Source organism: Botryllus schlosseri, chromosome 12, assembly GCF_051294905.1.
Source record: "Botryllus schlosseri isolate E-star chromosome 12, Bs_hap1, whole genome shotgun sequence".
NCBI classification, from domain to species: domain Eukaryota; kingdom Metazoa; phylum Chordata; class Ascidiacea; order Stolidobranchia; family Styelidae; genus Botryllus; species Botryllus schlosseri.
In genome coordinates, this window is record NC_137247.1 from 21,081,033 (window position 1) to 21,099,327 (window position 18,295).

The following is an 18,295-nucleotide window of genomic DNA, read 5'->3' on the forward strand; positions in this document are numbered from 1 at the left end:
TTTGTTGACGACGCATGCATACAATATATACGTCAAATGTTCAATACGGATGTAATAAAGGTTGTATTTTAGGAAATATAGCAACAGATGACTTCCTAGATCCGCGGTAACTCAACACACGTGCGAACACTACTGAATAATCTTTGTCGTTTTGGTCAGTGGTTCCCAACCTTTTTCGACCCATCGCCCTCTTTTCAAGCTCAACACCGATCATCGCCCGCCAAATTTTGTGTACCGAAACTGTAATCACCGGCGGGTTGACTACAAAAAAAAGGTCAACTTTTCGGCTCGATGTCGAATTTGACACTTTTTTGCAACTAAATTTCCGTGGGTTGACTAAAAAAAGGTCGGCCGTTTTGACGCGTCATCGCTCCCTATCGCCCCCTTCGCTATTTTCGCCCCCTTTGTCCATTTTCGCCCCCTATCGCCCCCTTCGTCATTGTCGCCCCCCCTGGACCGCAAAATCGCCCCCTGGGCGGCGATATCGCCCACGTTGGGAACCACTGGTTTAGGCTATACGTCGGTCACTACGGTTCATTGATCTGGTCAATGTTTACAGTCAGTGTGAAACAATGATGATCATCGGACGGACTGGGAAAGGGTTCGGACCGGATCGGACAATTTTATGGCAGTCGGATATGATTCGGATATTGTCAATTATTTTCTTTCGGATATTGTCGGACAGTTGAAACTTTTGATACGGATCTTACCGGATAGTTGTAAACGGAAGTGATAGTTCCGACCATTTCGACGACCGGGCAAAATCAATGTCGATAGTATTAGCCAGCCAGCGACGGTAATTTTTGGCCAGGGTTTATCTCCGCCAATCTTTTTGGCACCGCACTGTACCCGTTGATATATTGCCCAACAAAACTTAATACCTTCATACCTTTGCCTCTCAAGCCCTCTCTCTCTCTCTCTCTCTCTCTCTCTCTCTCTCCATTTCTCACAGTCCCGCACTAGATCGTGGCACACCCCTACACCAAAGCCTCCTAACGATGACCGACAGTGTTTTTTCATGGAAAACAAGGTCGGACAACAAATCCTGTCGTGAATTGAAACCAATTAATGTAATACAAAGGTCGGCACATTGCTGTGATCAAGCCAAGTTGTTGTAATGATTTTTCCTCGTGCTTCGCTTATTGGCCGATAGTACCCTAGCTAGACAGTGTCCTCAGAAATCTACAAACGATCCACCGTTTATCAGTATTGGGATGACTCTACTCATGACTTGACTCAAGTCAATTTCCGCATGACTTGACTCGAGCCGCTTTGGAAAAATGACTTGACTTGACTTGACTCGGCGCTTCAAAAATGCGGATTGACACGTGACTCGGAGCAAAATGTACGAGTAAATTTCTAGTCATCAAGTAAACGGTGTCAATTAAATTTCTGCATTTTCTGCATGTTCGTATTGTTCGGGATAGTCTGTGTCACATTGTGAGAGTAACCAATAACCAGTCATGTACGTTTCACCGATGATCCTCTATTGGTACATCACAAATAAATTGACCACAAACAAAATGATCACAGCTTACGTTGTCGTAGTAGCAGTAGATTAATATAATTTTAATAGTAACGTATCTCTGTTTCTCAGACGGCTCAGTGCTTACATTACGCAGTGATCAGCTTTACCAACCCTCTCGTATGAGCGAATATAGTTTATGCGTTTATATTCTCACGAAAACGTAGATGAATAGTTGTGCCGTTTCTATTTGTTTCAACTTCACGGGGCTAGGTATTCGATCATCTAGATTCTAGACTGACAATAACTGACTGTAGCATGTAGCTATATACAGTAACTCACGTATTTTAGTTGCAGTTCTAGGTGTGCATGAGCGATACAGCGCCTTCTTGCTTGCAAATTCAACTGCGTGTGCGTCATTTGATTCAGGATGAATGACCAATTGTTCTGTTTTCACACAGCTAGCAAAATGTAATGACTTTAAATCGTGATTGATACTTCGAAAATTTATATTGACTGGATTTGTGACTTGACTCGTGACTTAACTTGACTTGACTTGACTTGACTCGAGACACCTCCAAAAATCGTGTTACTTGACTTGACTCGAGTCAAAATGTGCAATGACTCGAGATGACTCGTGACTCGAATGTAGTGACCTGATCCCAACACTGACGTTTATACGACCTTATCTTTTCGTGTACAATGACCTTGGCCATGGTGCAAAAGGCCGCCAAGGCTATAAGTGCCAAATCTTTGTCTGATAAACAACAACAACAAACGACCCACCAGAAATCGCACGACGCGCGAAGATTTTTTTTTAAAATCAACAAATACTATACAAACCTAAAAGATCGCTCTGATGCCATCGCGACCAAAAACCATATCGTTCGCGACCCATAGTTTCAGAAGCCCTGACATAAATAACCCAAAGAGATAATACGTATGTATATTAAAACAATTTAAATGTTGATTTGATGATAACGCACATGCGTCAGAAACATTTCCGAGATTTTATAAACTGGCCATCCTGAATCAATTCGCCAAAATATGGCATGAAATTAGGCTGTGGCAATTCTCAGAATAGGATGGAAATTTGAATTGTGAGCAAAGAGCGGCTTATAGATATGTTGATTCCGCGTTTGGTAAAGCTTCAGAACACACAATGATGATGCCAGCAAGTTACCTTTAAATACGTTTCAACAAAGGGCTTACTGTATTAGACGTGCATATTTCAAGTTCTCTGGTGGGGACGACATCAACATAATTTACTGTAGTCTCAAATATTTTAACAATTCGGTTAATTCATTTTGCACCTCCTAATTTGATAAATTGTGCCTATACTTAGGATGTTTGGATTTAAATGGTGGTTTGAATTGCAGCAACAAATTCATTATAATAATGTCATATTACGACAAGTAATACATATTGCCTTACCATCGACACCGGAACAGAAGTAGGCCTACCTATCAGTTGATTCTTTATTGATTGCAGGCCGCATTCATAGCATTCATCTTCGACTTTCCGCTTTTCGTATTACTTCAGTCAACTCATTATGAATGAGCTATAAGAACGAAGTTTTTAATGATTTGCAACTAGAGGACGAATCTACCGAAAAGACACGTCAATCGGTTTTTCCAAGTACAATACTGAAAGTTATAATCTGAAATCATAATTGTGATCCGAACTAACTCATTTCCGTTTCGATTGTCTTGGATATCTAGCAACAGAAGCGTTTCAAAATGCGTTAGGCTTCAAGGTCGGGCTATTGTGCTAACAAAAAAATATCAGAAATGCAATGTTAAGATTATGACTTACTCAATATCATGATAAAATGTATTAAATGTAATGAATATAAAATATAGGATAAAGTGTAATCAATTCGATCTAGTAATTTGATTCTTTACTGCAAATTTTTATCAATATTTGTATCACGTTTCTCGATGCCTTCGCGGGCCGCACAAAATGTTGTCGCGGACTGTATGCGGCCCGCGGGCCGTAGTTTGCCCACCCATGCCAAGGGTGGGCTACTACTCCAGTCGGCGGGCCGGATATAGAAAAATTAAATACGTGGCGGGCCGGATTGCTGAATCGATACATTATTCGCCCATTTATCCACATATACAAGGAATAAATCGTAGGTAATAAATGTATTTTAACGACAGCAATGTCACTGCAAAGCCATATCTCGCCGATAATGACGGAGACAATGTGGATTTGAGAACATCATTGTTATACAGGCGCCGCCATGTCGCCTTCTCTCTGATCAATTAACACATGGTGCAATCCTTAATTAAGATTTTCAAGGCGTTCTATAAGCCCGGTACCCCAAATTTACCAAAATATCAATTCATTACGGTTGAGTACATGGCAAATGCTGATAATGCAAGTCTTCCCGCTTCGACGAACTTAGGCGTAATAACATACAGTCACTAGAATTTGACGTTTACGCAAGTAACGGGGAGTATCGACGGACTAGGGCCGCGGGCCGTATGTTGCCCGTCCCTGGCGTACATGGATGTTGCCTTAGAAGAAAGTCTGGTATTGTGGGAGTTTACACTTCGAGCAAGCACGAAGAATTGATTGAAGACAGGAAGCAAGTCATTTGAAAAATATTGATGAATAAATTTTGCTAGTTCAAATACAAATATGTCATCAAATTTCAAGATTCTGTGTTTGCGGTAAAACTTGGATGATCTGGTTCGAAGCGGCAAGCCTGCCATCGGTAGATATAGGAGTAAAACAACACCATGAACACCACAAAACAACAACAACGACGCATTGTGCTCTAAATGACGGTTTCATTCGTTTTCTCATGTTTTCTCATCTCATGTTGGTTCGCACAATGAAATTTGGATGAAAAGTTGGTCACGAACACTGAAAAAGGTTGGGAAGCACTGTCCTAGTGCGTCATCGACACGAATAATTGCATTATTATAACTCCTTTTACTGGCTATTTGGGCGAACAAATTATTTTCGCATTCCTAAATGTATTTCGCCTCATACACCTTATACCCAGTGGGGCAAACTGTGGCTCGCGAGCCGCATCGGTTCTTTCCACTTTTGACTGATTCCACATGTGTTTCACCAGTTTGCTAGAGATGTTTAACTTGATTATAAATTGATGCATTTTATCGTGTATCAACAATATGGGTTTTGTTTTCGTGTTGTCTCATTCCTTATGGTTTACGCAAGACTTGTAAAATTTAGAGATAGGCGTCACTACAGGGTTAGAAATTTGCAATTGAACTCTTGAATCGAGTTCACATAAACGTTTCACCTGCAACAATGGATGCCTGGTCACAGACTTGGACTGCTAGAATATTTATAGCTTTTCCGAATTAGATTAGAATTAGAATTAGAGCAACACAAGTTTTCACAAATTAGATTAGAATTAGAGCTATACAGCTTTTTCCAAATTAGATTATAATTGGAATTAGAGCTACACAGCTTTTTGCAAATTGGATTTGAATTATTACCGAATTTGCAAAAACTAGGAAATTGAATGAAATTGTAAATAGTAGATAAATACAGTAAAAATCAGTCCATATCAAATCACAGTGTGTTCCCATAACCATGAGAATGGTTAACGTCTGTACATGTTACATGTCTGGCTAGCCCCAATATCGATTCATTAGTCGCTGCTAAGCGTTGTCCGGTATCGTGCGCAGCTCAAAGTTCAAAATAAAATGACGTTTATGATCATTACATTTATTGTTGTATTTGTAGTACTTAATAAAATATAACTTCTTTAGTGGTAGGCTAATCATGAGCATCGCCCATGTTACTCCGCACGGCGTTGTACTGATGTTAGGTTTTAAAAACTGCAAAATAGAGGATCGGATACGAAGCCTCGAAAAGTTGAAACAAATTGATATGTTACAAAACACTACCCACTACACATCCGTGAGAATATAAACGCATAAACAATGTTATTTCTAATAAATTATACAAGAGGGTTTGGTAAAGGTGAGCACTGTGCGATGTAAGCACAGAGCCGTCTAAGAAACAAAGATACGTTGCTATTAGATCAATCTACTACTACTACGACAACGTAAGCTGTGATCGTTTCGTTTGCGGTCAATTTATTTGTGAGGTAACAAGGGAGGATCAGTGAAACGTACAGCCAGTGTATGAAAGTTTACTCTCACAAGTGACACCGGCGTATCGCGAACAATCCGAACATACATAAGATAGGGTGATTTAATCGACATCGTTTCCTTGATGACTTGAAATTGACTCGTCGATTTTGCTCCGAGTCACGAGTCAATCCACATTTCTGAAGCGCCGAGTCAAGTCAAGTCATTTTTGCAAAGTGACTCGAGTCAAGTCAAGTGATACAAAAAATATGACTCGAGTCATCCCATCACTGTTGTTCGCAAACTACAAGCAGGCTATTATTCGTCACAATAAGTATACTTTAACTGTACGAGTGTGCGGTGTAAGCAAGGCGATGGCGGCTTGACACTGGATATCCCTGCGCGAGAGGGATATTCTTGTCAACTCCTGCAAAACGCCTCTGGCAAAAAGGCATTTTCAGGAAATCAGTAAATTAGATTAGAATTAGAATCAGAGCATAAAAACATTTCACAAATTATATTAAAATTAGATTACTGGTATTTCGCTCCAATTTAGTGAAATTAGAAAATTAGAATCGAGTAGTTGTCAAAGTCTGCCTGGTCATCCATCAATGATAAATCATTGTGTTCAACAATGAACTACATAATTAATTACGCCAGCGCAGGTCGCAATAGTTTCGTCGAAGACACTCCCTGCATCAGCTCTACCGGCTAATCTGATCACTTGGCCTAAAATAAGATAAATATTTGACAGTAATGTATAAAACAACCAATATTATCGCATAAATTAATTTTCCAGGTGGAAATTTTTTCCGCGCTCGGCGCGACTACAGTGGGCATCCAGATTCCTTTTCCTAGCTTTTATACTCGCCATTTAGGTGCATACATAGTAAGCCTGCGGGTCTACGATCAAAGACTTTCATACGCAAGCTATATATCAAAAAATCAGTGACGGCTCAGAACACCACAAGGCACAAGTCCTCTCAGTTCTCAGTAGCCAGTTTGACATCAGTATATGACGATCAGATGGATTAGGCTTACTATACGGTATCAGTGCTGTGTTATGTGATCAGGGGTGTACGAGTTTCGAGCACGCGTTAAAAGGGTTTATCATGACAAAAAACGAGATATATTCTTTTAGTTTCGTCTGGTGTGCAAGCGATTCCATTATATCTGGAGTAACGACAATCTTTACCGCTTTACCGCGACCTATGCAGATAAATCTAGTGTCAAACCGACCTTAATGTGACACCAAACCGACTTGAATGATACAGGGGTAGGCATATGTTTCATCATCATCAGACCATATCATCGTAACAACACTGATTGGCCTGTCACTTATTGAATATGGTACCGACCACAGTGGACTTGGAAACGAACAAATCAAGCACAGAAGATCGATCATTGCCCAATTGCGCGAATGAAAATAAATGATGTAAATATTACCCACATGTAAGCGATAGGTCGAATGCAGTAGCGACCAAAATTTGTTCCCTTCGCGACAAATCAAGAATCACTGGTGGGGCGGATGCCGTTGCCAGCTGCAGAAAAACGGTCGGTGGTATTCCTTGCTTGAAACGTTAAATATTATTAAATTGAATATTTAGCACGCAAGCTGGTAAAAAATGACATATTTTGACATTTTGGCACGCTGCACACAAAACGTTGCCGGTCCCTGATTTGTTGGATGGCCAATAGGCCTTTTGCAGGACTTCGATCACGTGACTAGATACGCATAGCAACCACAAATTGGTTAGCAAGCTACTTTCTCGCGCACCTGCTTCAGTGCTAAATATGGCATAGTGTACTGTTGATTTCTGGTTGTAAAAGTTTCGGAAATTTGTTGCAGAAGTCATCAGAGATTCACCTATGCTAGGTGTCAATCCTGTACAAAGCATTTAGAATGATATCGTCAGAATTACGCAGAAATCCATCGGTAACGTAGTCGTATTACGGTACTCAACTCTGATCATATGTACTTAATTTTATGCATTTGAAGTAAAGCGATTGGTTTATATTCTGGTAAGAGTATTTGTTAGTTCAAGCAGTACTATTTGTCTGTTGTGGAGCCTGATTTTGGATGGAAGATATGACTGAAGCAGCCGGGACCCGCAAGGATCAGGATATACTGTCTGCTGGTTTGGGTGCTGGCGTGCTGCTATAAAACAAATGTCGCTGAACACATCGGAAGTATCTTTTGGGAGAACCTGCAATCAAGACTAAGCAAAGCAGTGCACTTATTGTTGCCTCATACAATGCCGATTTTATTAGCACTACTTCGCAGAGCGCACTGAGGGAAGTAACTATCAAATAACTCATAGAGCAGCTCAAACGCAGTGACAAGATCGGTCATCCTATACCCAGAGGGGGTCAACGTGGTCATTGTTGGGAACCGAGTAGAAGTAATGCCTTAATTTATACTCCAGTACAAGTAGCACTAATTATTTCCAGGACATGTCCAAAGTACTTCAAGTGGAAGTAGAAATGAATTTCTGAAAATTAGTCAAGAAATTCGTTATATGAAGTAGATTATTGGTTGAGGGTCACTTAGTTTTAGAAATTGATGCCATGTGACAACTGTAAATATTACATGTTGCATCTTCTTGATCAACGCAAAAGGGTGATGACACCACAAATAGGTGCAATTTAAAAAAATTAATTTAATTACCGTGGTACTGGGGCTATTTTGCCCAGTTGTTATGACAACCTCACGCTTTAAGGGGATGCAATCATGCGCCAAAGCTACTTTCTAGTTGACAAAATCCCAAACCTGACAAAAAAGTACTACCTAAAAAGTGTCAAGTAGAAGTGGAAGTAGCCTAAACTCGTAATGACGCTAATACTCAGGTAAAATAGTACTTCGTTGCTGACCCCCTCTGTGTATTGGTTCAACCAACTCAGAAACATCCTCTAAAGACGACTACCATTGTTTCTTTTGCATTGACTCCGTAATATTCTGAACTTATGATATTCTTTGATTCATTGAATTTACAAATAAACTTGCAAATAAGTGCAATTTATTAATTTTTGTGCATTCGATACCCAGAGCATAAGAAATAGATGAAGAAAAATGCATGTTAACCTTATCAAGTTCAATAACTGCCGAGACTCTTATGCCTATGTATTTTCCTCTACCTCCATAGCCACTTGTCGAGACATATTACTAGCATCCACGGAAGAGCGCTTGTCTTGCTGTACACAAATGAAATATCATTTTCAAAGCATGAGACATCAACATCGGGAAAGAAGTTCAGGACAGTTAGTCAGTGGTCAGATCATCTGCTGACATTTTCTGTTGGCATGAAACAACGCTGCCTTCTACCGCATGACCGAATTTTATGTGGTGATAATAATTGGCTCCAGGCTGAATTCTTGACGAGGGCATCATCAATTTCTTAGTTGCCTATGTTCGGCTCTCTTGGGATAATCCATCAGATCATTAATTCGTATACATGTGGTATAGCCATGTCTTGAAACTCAAGATATTTGCACTGTGCCATAGAGTGAAGTAATCCAATCCAGGCAATCAATCAAGTAATCCAGGCCTCGGAACAGTTTGTTGCACCCTCAATTGGAGCTGATGATCATTTTTCTTCAGGTAGTGGCACTTGGCAGCATGACAGAATGATCAATAACTTGTAATATAGGTATAGAGGTCTAAATATTTTGAATTGTTTAACTGAGAAGCCATACAATAGCATAGGATGTTTAAGATATATATAGTATGTAGCACATTGCATGAATTCATAACACATCAACGTACTGGCACTGGCAGTCATTGTCTCTAGGCTTAAAAATAGCAGTAGGCCTATCCTATATATATTGCAATCGATATCAATCATCAAAATGCGGCAATGATTACCAACTACCACTACAATACAACTATAGTATAGTATACTATCCACACCCAACTTAATGCTGCAATAAATATCACGCAGTCAATGTCCTGCAATGTCGAATTTTGTGTCATAAAATCATAGCTGACTACCAAATAACGGCTACAATGTCGATCATTTTGACGCAAGGAGTTTACATAGTTCATGAATCAAAGACACCCAACATATTTGAATCCTTGCGCATTTCCATGACACTTGCGTTTTATATAAAACGTTTACAGCCCGAAAACGATAATATACTGTATCCGATATACGGCTACGTTAACGACGGATTTCTGCGTAATTCTGACGATATCATTCTATGTGCTTTGTACAGGATTGACATCTAGCATAGGTAAATCTCTGACGACTTCTACAACAAATTTCCGAAACGTTTACAACCAGAAATCAACAGTACAATATGCGATATTTAGCACTGAAGTAGGTGCGCGAGAAAGTAGCTTGCTAACCAATTTGTGGTTGCTATGCGTATCTAGTCACGTGATCGAAGTCCTGCAAAAGGCCTATTGACTCCCTCACGAGTATATTCTACATCAGAGGTCTCAAACTCAAATGTGGTCGCGGGCCAATGTCCTACTTTTTGATGGCGCCGCGGGCCGCAGCACCAATAATAGGGGAATTCAATGTATTTCCGAGTAGGCCTTATTTGACGGGACCATACAGACTGACATTCTGCGCGCATCTTGAAAATGTCATTTACTATTGTGAATTCACGCCTAGCACGAAATAAAATCACGTTTTAAAGTCTTTGAATAAAATTGTTGCTGTACTTGGCATAGTTGCTGTATATTTAGTTGTAGAAACCATGCTAGTATAGACTGTAAACATTCTATAATGCGAGAGTACAAATGCATCAGGACATCGTCAAAGCGGTGGCGTCATAATTTTGCCCCTAGCGGACATTTGACGTGTCACAATTATAGGTAGAATATTTTAGAATTTTACGAAGATTGATCTGATATCAGAGCATTGGAATAGTACAGCCGAATCCGGGTTTCGGGCATACTCTTGATAACAAGACCGTTGATCATGTCATTACCTAATTGACAATAAATCAGCGTTAGATTTACCTTCGAATATTGGAACAGATCTATAGCAACTTGAATATAATGATTACTGTGCCATAGCGATAGAAATGTCCAATCGCCGAAGTATTCATTGTTCTTCCACTGCGAGGTAACTTTTGAAAGTGATGTAATAGTGAAGTTTGATGAGTAGTTTCACCTTCTGGAGTAGTTTTGGGGCGAATTTCCAGTTTTCAAATAAAAGAAAAGATATTTGGCAGTTAAATATTGTCGAATACATCAAAATCCAAAATACTGTCGCGGGCCGCACAAAATGGTCTCGAGGGCCGCTTGCGGCCCGCGGGCCGCGTGTTTGAGACCTCTGTTCTACATCATATGTATGTCATTCGCGGCTTGTATCGGATGCTGCGGCAAAGTATGTCAGTTTTGTGAAAAAAGAGTGGAGCCGCCTGAATTCTTTGCAAAGAAGATTGCAACCGGGGAACTGTGTGTTCTGGGAAAATCGAAAGAGCTACCACTTGTACAGAATGCGTACATGGCTATATGGTCAATATACATGTGGTCAAACTCGGGAAGTATGGGTTTGGGTACCACATAAGTAGTGAGAGTAAATACATTTGGCGCCGGTCAATCAGATTGCGCCATGTCTTCCTAATTGCCACGCCCATATCACTCCTGATGCCACATCGACATGTTCAGTGACCTTGGCTGGATTTGAAATAAGGATGCATGATTCAATTTTCACGGCGCTAACCACTAGTCACGGGTCACCAACCTTTTTGGAACCAAGAGCTACTTCTTGGATACTGATTGAAGCGATGGGCTACCATTTACACCCGCCGTTTACCCGTACCAGACTGAATTTTCGCTTTGATAATCATAGAGCATTGGGCTGGAATCATATTGCGGCGAGACTTCTAAGAAAGTCTTTCAAATCAAAACATCTCATTTCAACTAGCCAGCCACTAAGATTTTTTAGGAAATCATTAATTACTTCGCATCATGTTTGTATCAATTACACTGTGCTGCGTTAATTTTGAGGTTACTAAAGTATTGACGGTTCTTAGTGTACTTTATGACGCTTTCCGTTTTCTTTAATCAGGTTTAGTTTTTTGGCAAATTGCATTTGAATTTTAGAAAACTGCAATTTCCGGAGTTATGCGATTGAGAGTTGTGACGTCATAAAAAGGATTTCGCAATGAAGTTTTGATGAAAAGTGTAGAAAATATTTTAATTATGAAGAAGACAATTCCCTATAGTATACAGTGCTGTAAAGTTGTTTCAGGATTAATATCAGCTTCGGACATAGTCTACAGATCGACAGAATGGCGATTGTTTCTGGACTCACCTCTAAAGGCAGTATTACTACATAATGACATAACAGTTCGGTTGCTGTTGGACAATTGGACATTCAATGAAGCTCACTGAATGCTATGAAGACATGAAATTCCTTTTGAAACCTCTTCAGTATAGCCAAGACAAATGGAAAATATTTGGTGGCTATAATATGATTTCGATACTTCTCCACAGGGTCACAGGCGGGTTACACTGTACATCCATTTTTGTGTCTGTGGAACTCGAGGGCTGATGATGACCCCTACACACAAATTCTCTGGCCACACAGAGCAAGCTTTAGACCTGGTTTTGAAATGTCAAATCTGCTTACTCAGTTGATCCACAAATATTCTTTTGTCACCTCTCCACATTAAACTTGGTCTCATAAAAAAACGACACCTGGGCACTTGATAAAGATTGCCCAACCTTCAAGTTCTTACAAATTAAAATTCCCGGTATCTCTGAGGTGAATCTACGATCAGAGGAGTCTTTGATAGGCCACGTATCTGTGAACTGATCAAACACGAAGGTTTCACTGCACACATGGGTGCAGTAGAAAACAGACCATGGACAGGTTTTCGAGTAGTAATTCAAACTTCCCTGGAAAGCATAGAAGCCCTGATTACGAAGCACAGGTCAAAGAGCTGCTTGAAGCTTCCAATCCCCTGGAGCCCTGATGCCTGTGAAAATGCACTTTCTGAGTTCTCATTAGGATTACTTTCCATTCAACTGTGGTTGCTGATTACAGCGAAGAACAAGGATAGAGATTCCACCAAGACCTTCGCCAGATGGTAGAAATGTATCAAGGTTACACGGAAGTGAACATGTTTGCTGATTGCCGTCGTTGCTTAAAGAGAAATCCGTACATAACTCCAAACGTGGAAGACAATCTTTGAAGCGACATTTATTGTCAGCGTAATTCATTTGTATTCATAATGTAACATATTAACTGCGACCTTCTTCTGTTCGGTTGAGCGTCCTTGAGTGTCGTTCGACATCCTCCAATCTTTTCATTACATCGCATCGTGTCTTATCGCATTGTACATTAGGCGTGACATGTTAAGGTGAAAAATATAACCCAACGATTATTATTGAACAAAATTATGATTTCTCGGTTAGTTATAAGTGCTTTAATTCAACTGTGTTAATATATTTTAGTAGTAGGCCTATTTAAAATGGCTATCATTACAAAAACATTGAATTCAAATAACAATACCATCTAGCAAAAATTGACACCATGCATGACCAATTAGGCTACGACAAAAATTAGTTTCTTAGTGTACAATAAAATAATGACCAAAAGATAGCATAATTGAATATGTCATGACGAGAAAACTCGACCTGAGAAAAACTGGTTGCATTTTTTAGTTCAGCGCAAAAATTGATCTAAAAACAGTTGAAACATCTTTGTCCTTTGAAAATTAATATTCAAACACAGTGTTATTGAAGAATATGATCTGCTAGATAGAAATGGTTCAATAAAAAATCTGTTTCTCAATTTTGGTGCCTTAAGGTGTCGTCAGAAGCGTTACGAATGAATATTACATTCGCCGCCACCTTTTTTGTGGAAATGGATTTTCAGCACTCGTTCATATCAAATCGAACGCGCGGGTCTTCAAGACACCACCTTTTATTTCAATAAATCCACCTGCAAAATTCACTTTGAAATAATAAAAATCGATGCAATTTCTACATAATGTATGACGTAATATATAAGATAAGTCATTATGTTGCTGTTGATCACTATCCTACAGCTAAATTTTGCACAAGTCATGTCACGGTTGCGCGATAATCGAGCAAAATTTGAACGAAAACTTGAGGGGTCCGCGGGGGTCCCTGACGGCCAAAAGGGGTCAGCCAAGACAAAAAGGTTGAGAACCACTGGTCTAAGCGGATCGCGTATTAGTCTGCTCTGCATTAGTTGTAATACATCGGTCGAAACTGTAAAGTCTCTCGGTTCAGTAGTTCTTTGAGGGATATAGTATCCCCCGAGAAGACAAAAAAAGAAAAAGAACGCTATTTCGTCGGTCAGCAACTCAGCGTACCAACCCAACAAAACTGCTTTCATGTGATATACAGTTCAATGTTGGCCTGATCCCTGTGTGATGAGTTATCGATCATCACCGTCTTCCTGAGTGATGAAAGAAATTACGGTACAATATTTTATTTAATGAATGCGTAACTACAAATGAAAACCATCTAAATTCTAGTAGTTCTTCAAGCTCGATTCACAAATAACGGCAGGCAGATAATATTTATAGCTGACCCACAGGCCGTCCTTGTTTGCTGAAACACCAAGAATTACTTCCTCGCCACAGCAGTAGGGCGGGTTGTAAGCTTTCCACGTTAGATCTGCAGGATCGACGAAAGAGCCGTTACGGAGCTGCAACTTTCTGCTCTGAGAAAAATAAATTTTAACAATTACCGTCGGTTGATAAATATGGTAATGTTGCATCAGAGGAAGAACTATATCATCAGTATACGTATCGAATACCTGAAACATCAGAATCACTCATAACCTTAGATCGGTCTGAATTGGACACCGCTGTACCCCCGGGCTCGGTTAACTATACGGGCCTAATGAAAATGATGTAGCATTTTAAGCAATTGGGACTTGGGTAAATTGTCATTGAAAATGAGCGATAGCCCGCCCGCAATCATTTGATCCATCATATAGTCATTGTACAACTTCCAGAGCGTTGTTTTAAAGCTCTAGAATAGATATTTCCTACACATGAAACCGCGATTCGCCAGATTCCTACGCTAAGAGTGTGAGCTTGCGCCAGGTAGCAATATTTGATAACGTTTATCAGGATATAGCCATATTCGATTGCTCGATAAAGGATATAATCCAAATATCTGGTATGGTATACCTATCATCAAACGGTTTTTGTGCCAGGGCTTTGGAGCCGGAGCTGGAGCCCGGAGCCGGAGCCCCGGAGCCGTGCATTTTCACCGGAGCTGGAGCAGGAGCCGGAGCTCTACATAAAATTCAGCCGGAGCCGGAGCCGGAGCTGGAGCCCGTTATTTGAGGAGTAGCACCGGCTCCGACGTATTTCATAAGATGCTATTATATATGCAACAACCACATCTGCTGATTTATCACAATTGAACAGCAGGCCTGAATTTTAATGCTGTGCGCAGCAATGGCATAGTGTGCGTTCTAGTGCAACTATGAGGTTATCGACAATGGACAAGTATTGATTATGACGTCACAAGCCGACACGGTGGCAACTATGTCTACGTTGCTACATCGGATGTTACTGACGGCTGACAGACTCTAGATTACTATAGATCAGGGCCGTAACAGCACTTCGTCAGCCCCCCCCAAAAAAATTTGGTCTTGGCCCCCCCATAGGGTTATAGACTGAACTTCTGGGGGGCTTCGCCCCCAGACCCCCCTCCGGCGATATACTTTTACCGCTATTCATCTATTCATAGGATGTTTTTTAGTAAATCAGCTTTTGTCGCCTAAGCGCGCCAAGCACGGGAAATTTCTAGAATTCATGATTTCATCGTTCAGTATGATCGGGAATTGCATATATTGTTAGCAATTTTGATCTTCTCTCTACTCACGTAGTCAGATTTGCCGGTAGAGCTGAGTGAGGTGTGTTTGAAAAGGGTTGACCACTCAATAATAATTAAATATCTTCGGGCGTTATACACGTTGGCAGGAAGGAAACAGCACCTGGTCAGGCCCAAACAAACGTGGGTCTTGGGCTCCCATAGGGTGATAAAACGACCCCCCCCCCATCACGTTGTTCGCGTTTGTCACGAAATTATCTGTACTGTATTGGGAGCCAGCGCCAAGCGCGAAAATTATCGATAATTTATGACAAAATCGGTCAATCAGATCGGCGATTGCATATATATAATGCTATCAATTTATTGTCCTCTCTACTCACGTAATTAGATTTACGGGTAGAGCTGAGTGAAGTGTCTTGAAAACGGTAGGGCCCGTAAATAATGATTAAACATCGTCGGGCGGGCGGACCCGTTGCTATGACTTCGTTACATGATGTTATTTCGTGACTTCCAGTCTGCTATATCAAAAAATATAGAATCGTCCAAACGTAGGCTTCTAAACTAAGAGACGCACACAATTTCAAATTGGTATTTCTTCACTCGCATAAAATTTTTCCCAGCGGGATGGTATTTGTCTTGTGAGGTTCAGATTGCAAAGACAGGAACATTCGGTGCCAGTCATTTAGGCGCCTATGGACAATTAAACCTATATGTATTTTGTATATATAACGAAGTCTTCGGTCTGCATAAGGGCATAGACCTTTTCGGCCAAGCTTTTTTTGCTGCCGATCGTTCTGGCACACTTCTTGGAGTCGCATGTTATATGGCCTAAAACTTGATTGTATTTCTTGGTGGGTTGTGGCGCGGTAATTGCCCAATACCCAATAATATAAATAAATGGCTACTTGAATTCGCGAAAAACTCGAAAATACTCTATGATTTATGCTAATTCACGAAATAATTTCGGGCCCCCTTCGAGCTCGCCCCCCCCCCAATTTGGGGTTTGGGGTGCGGCAGTTACGGTGCTGCCATAGATAACTAACCTATGGGTAGATTAGTAATCTATATAGACCAGGAAGGGCCAACCTACATCGATATCGAAGGTCTCCGATAATATGCGACATTCATTTTGTCCCTACATTTCACCGTCGACGATCTTTATGAGAGCGCAAACGCGAAAAGACTTTCTCCCGTAATTGCGAATACAGTTAGACTCAATCGGGTGTAAATTAGGCGTTTTTTTCATTTTTAGTAGGGGGTAGGCTGCCAAGCAAGAAATCGTGTGACAATTTAACACGCGAAGCGTGAAGAAAAACTTCACTACTATTTTAGTTTATTGTAATGAACACGATTTACTGAAAATTTGACTGGACCCTGGACCTGCCAATGCGTCGGAACTGATATTTTATTCATCAACATCCCAAGTGTCGCAACCAGACTTGTAATCTTTGGTTGGCATTGCAAGTTCACAATCTGAGCAATTCATTTTCGATAATATAATAGAAAATTACCTCGTGGGCCACTCAAAACCCTTTCGCGGGCCACATTCGGCCCGAGGGTTGGCCACCCCTGATATAGACAGGCCCATTCGATAATTTCAGAGCCGAAGCTGGAGCCGGAGCAGTGGTAATAATGCGGCTCCGGAGCCGGAGCCGGAGCTAACGTATGATGGAAGAAAGCTCCGGAGCCGGAGCCGGAGCTGGAGCAGTTTAAATTTACGGCAGCTCCAAAGCCCTGCTTTGTGCGACATGCGATGATTCGAAATGAGAAGATTTATCCAACAAATAAGATTTAATAAACTATACCCACATCGTATTTGAATTTCATTCCAACCCAGGCGCTTGTAGATGTGCGTGACTTCGGCATTTTTGATCTGAGATACTCTTCCAGCACATTTTGTTCATCTTGGTTGTGGATTTCGGCTCGCTTCGATCCACGTGTTAGGCATCGCCAATTAGCGTCTCTCAGGCCGATGGGTTCAGTATATGACAGATACGGAATGGTGTAGCATTTGGTTTTGTACGGAATTCCGCCACGCCTTTTGCAGGCGCCGACTAGAAGGATAAAATGAGCGTATTACTGATTGATCATTAGATCAATATCAGCTCGAAGGAGCATAACAGTGAAAACCCCTAAATCAAGTCCGTGTTCATTTCATCGTTTTTCAACAGTCGGCTTTCATTGTAGAGAGAGGATTTTTTACCATGCAATAATATGAAAAAACGGTATGAGTAAGATTGCAAATTGAGAATATAATTGAATTGAGATGATCGTTGAGGTGTTTCAATCAAGAGCTTTACCAACAGAAGGTCACGATAGTTAGTTACTCACTTCGCTGTGCCATTCGCAACACATCGCTTAGCATTGCTTCGATGTCGGATGTCACATTTCCATGTTCTGAAATATCACACATAGGATATACATCATGAACGCATAGGTATAGATTGCTGTGATTCAAAGTCATTGAGTTTATATCTGGACTGAACTTAGTATTGAGAAACTCTTTACCGTGAAGACATATTTGAAATATAAACGAATCGCTAGACCGATATTTGAAATAATATTGCACACGTAAAAAGCTTTATTTTATGTGGATATGCTATACGCATGATATCGTTCGTTGCTGGTTCCATCTAAAATTGATGCCTAGAACTTATACTGGGTTCGTAACCATACACAGCTTGGGAGAACCCAGTGGTAAACTATATATGTATTTTAGCTTTATCTGCCAGTCAACATGGTGTCTTCAAAATTTGTTCAGCAATGCAGATATGCTCGAAAATAAATAAAAAATGTTCCGGATACTCCTGGTAAATGATGATTGGGCTTACAATTTTGGAAAACGCTTCGTCATTACTATAAAAGCGATCTTATATAGTAGTCGTTCATCTCAACCGATTACTGGTGGCATATCATAAGGCATCTCTTATACTCGATGCGTCACTGACATTGACGTCGCAGTCGCTCGAATGT

At 40.6% G+C, this 18,295-nt stretch overlaps 2 protein-coding genes across 4 annotated transcripts in view; both read right to left on the reverse strand.

Annotated features, from left to right (window-relative positions):
- LOC145451664 (uncharacterized) overlaps positions 1 to 18,295 on the reverse strand; it is a 196,839-nt gene that overhangs the window by 81,738 nt on the left and 96,806 nt on the right. The window lies entirely within an intron of this gene.
- Positions 13,946 to 18,295, reverse strand: part of LOC145451667 (uncharacterized) — a 60,562-nt gene continuing 56,212 nt past the window's right edge. For 2 of the 3 annotated variants that reach the window (XM_080329885.1, XM_080329884.1), the window contains 3 exons: positions 17,654 to 17,719; positions 17,132 to 17,376; positions 13,946 to 14,195 (listed from right to left, as the gene is read on the reverse strand). In XM_080329885.1, the coding sequence (XP_080186011.1) occupies positions 14,004 to 14,195; positions 17,132 to 17,376; positions 17,654 to 17,719 (503 nt within the window). In that variant the 3' untranslated portion in view covers positions 13,946 to 14,003. The remainder of the gene's footprint in view (positions 14,196 to 17,131; positions 17,377 to 17,653; positions 17,720 to 18,295) is intronic. The other variant, XM_080329886.1, reaches the window with a different exon arrangement.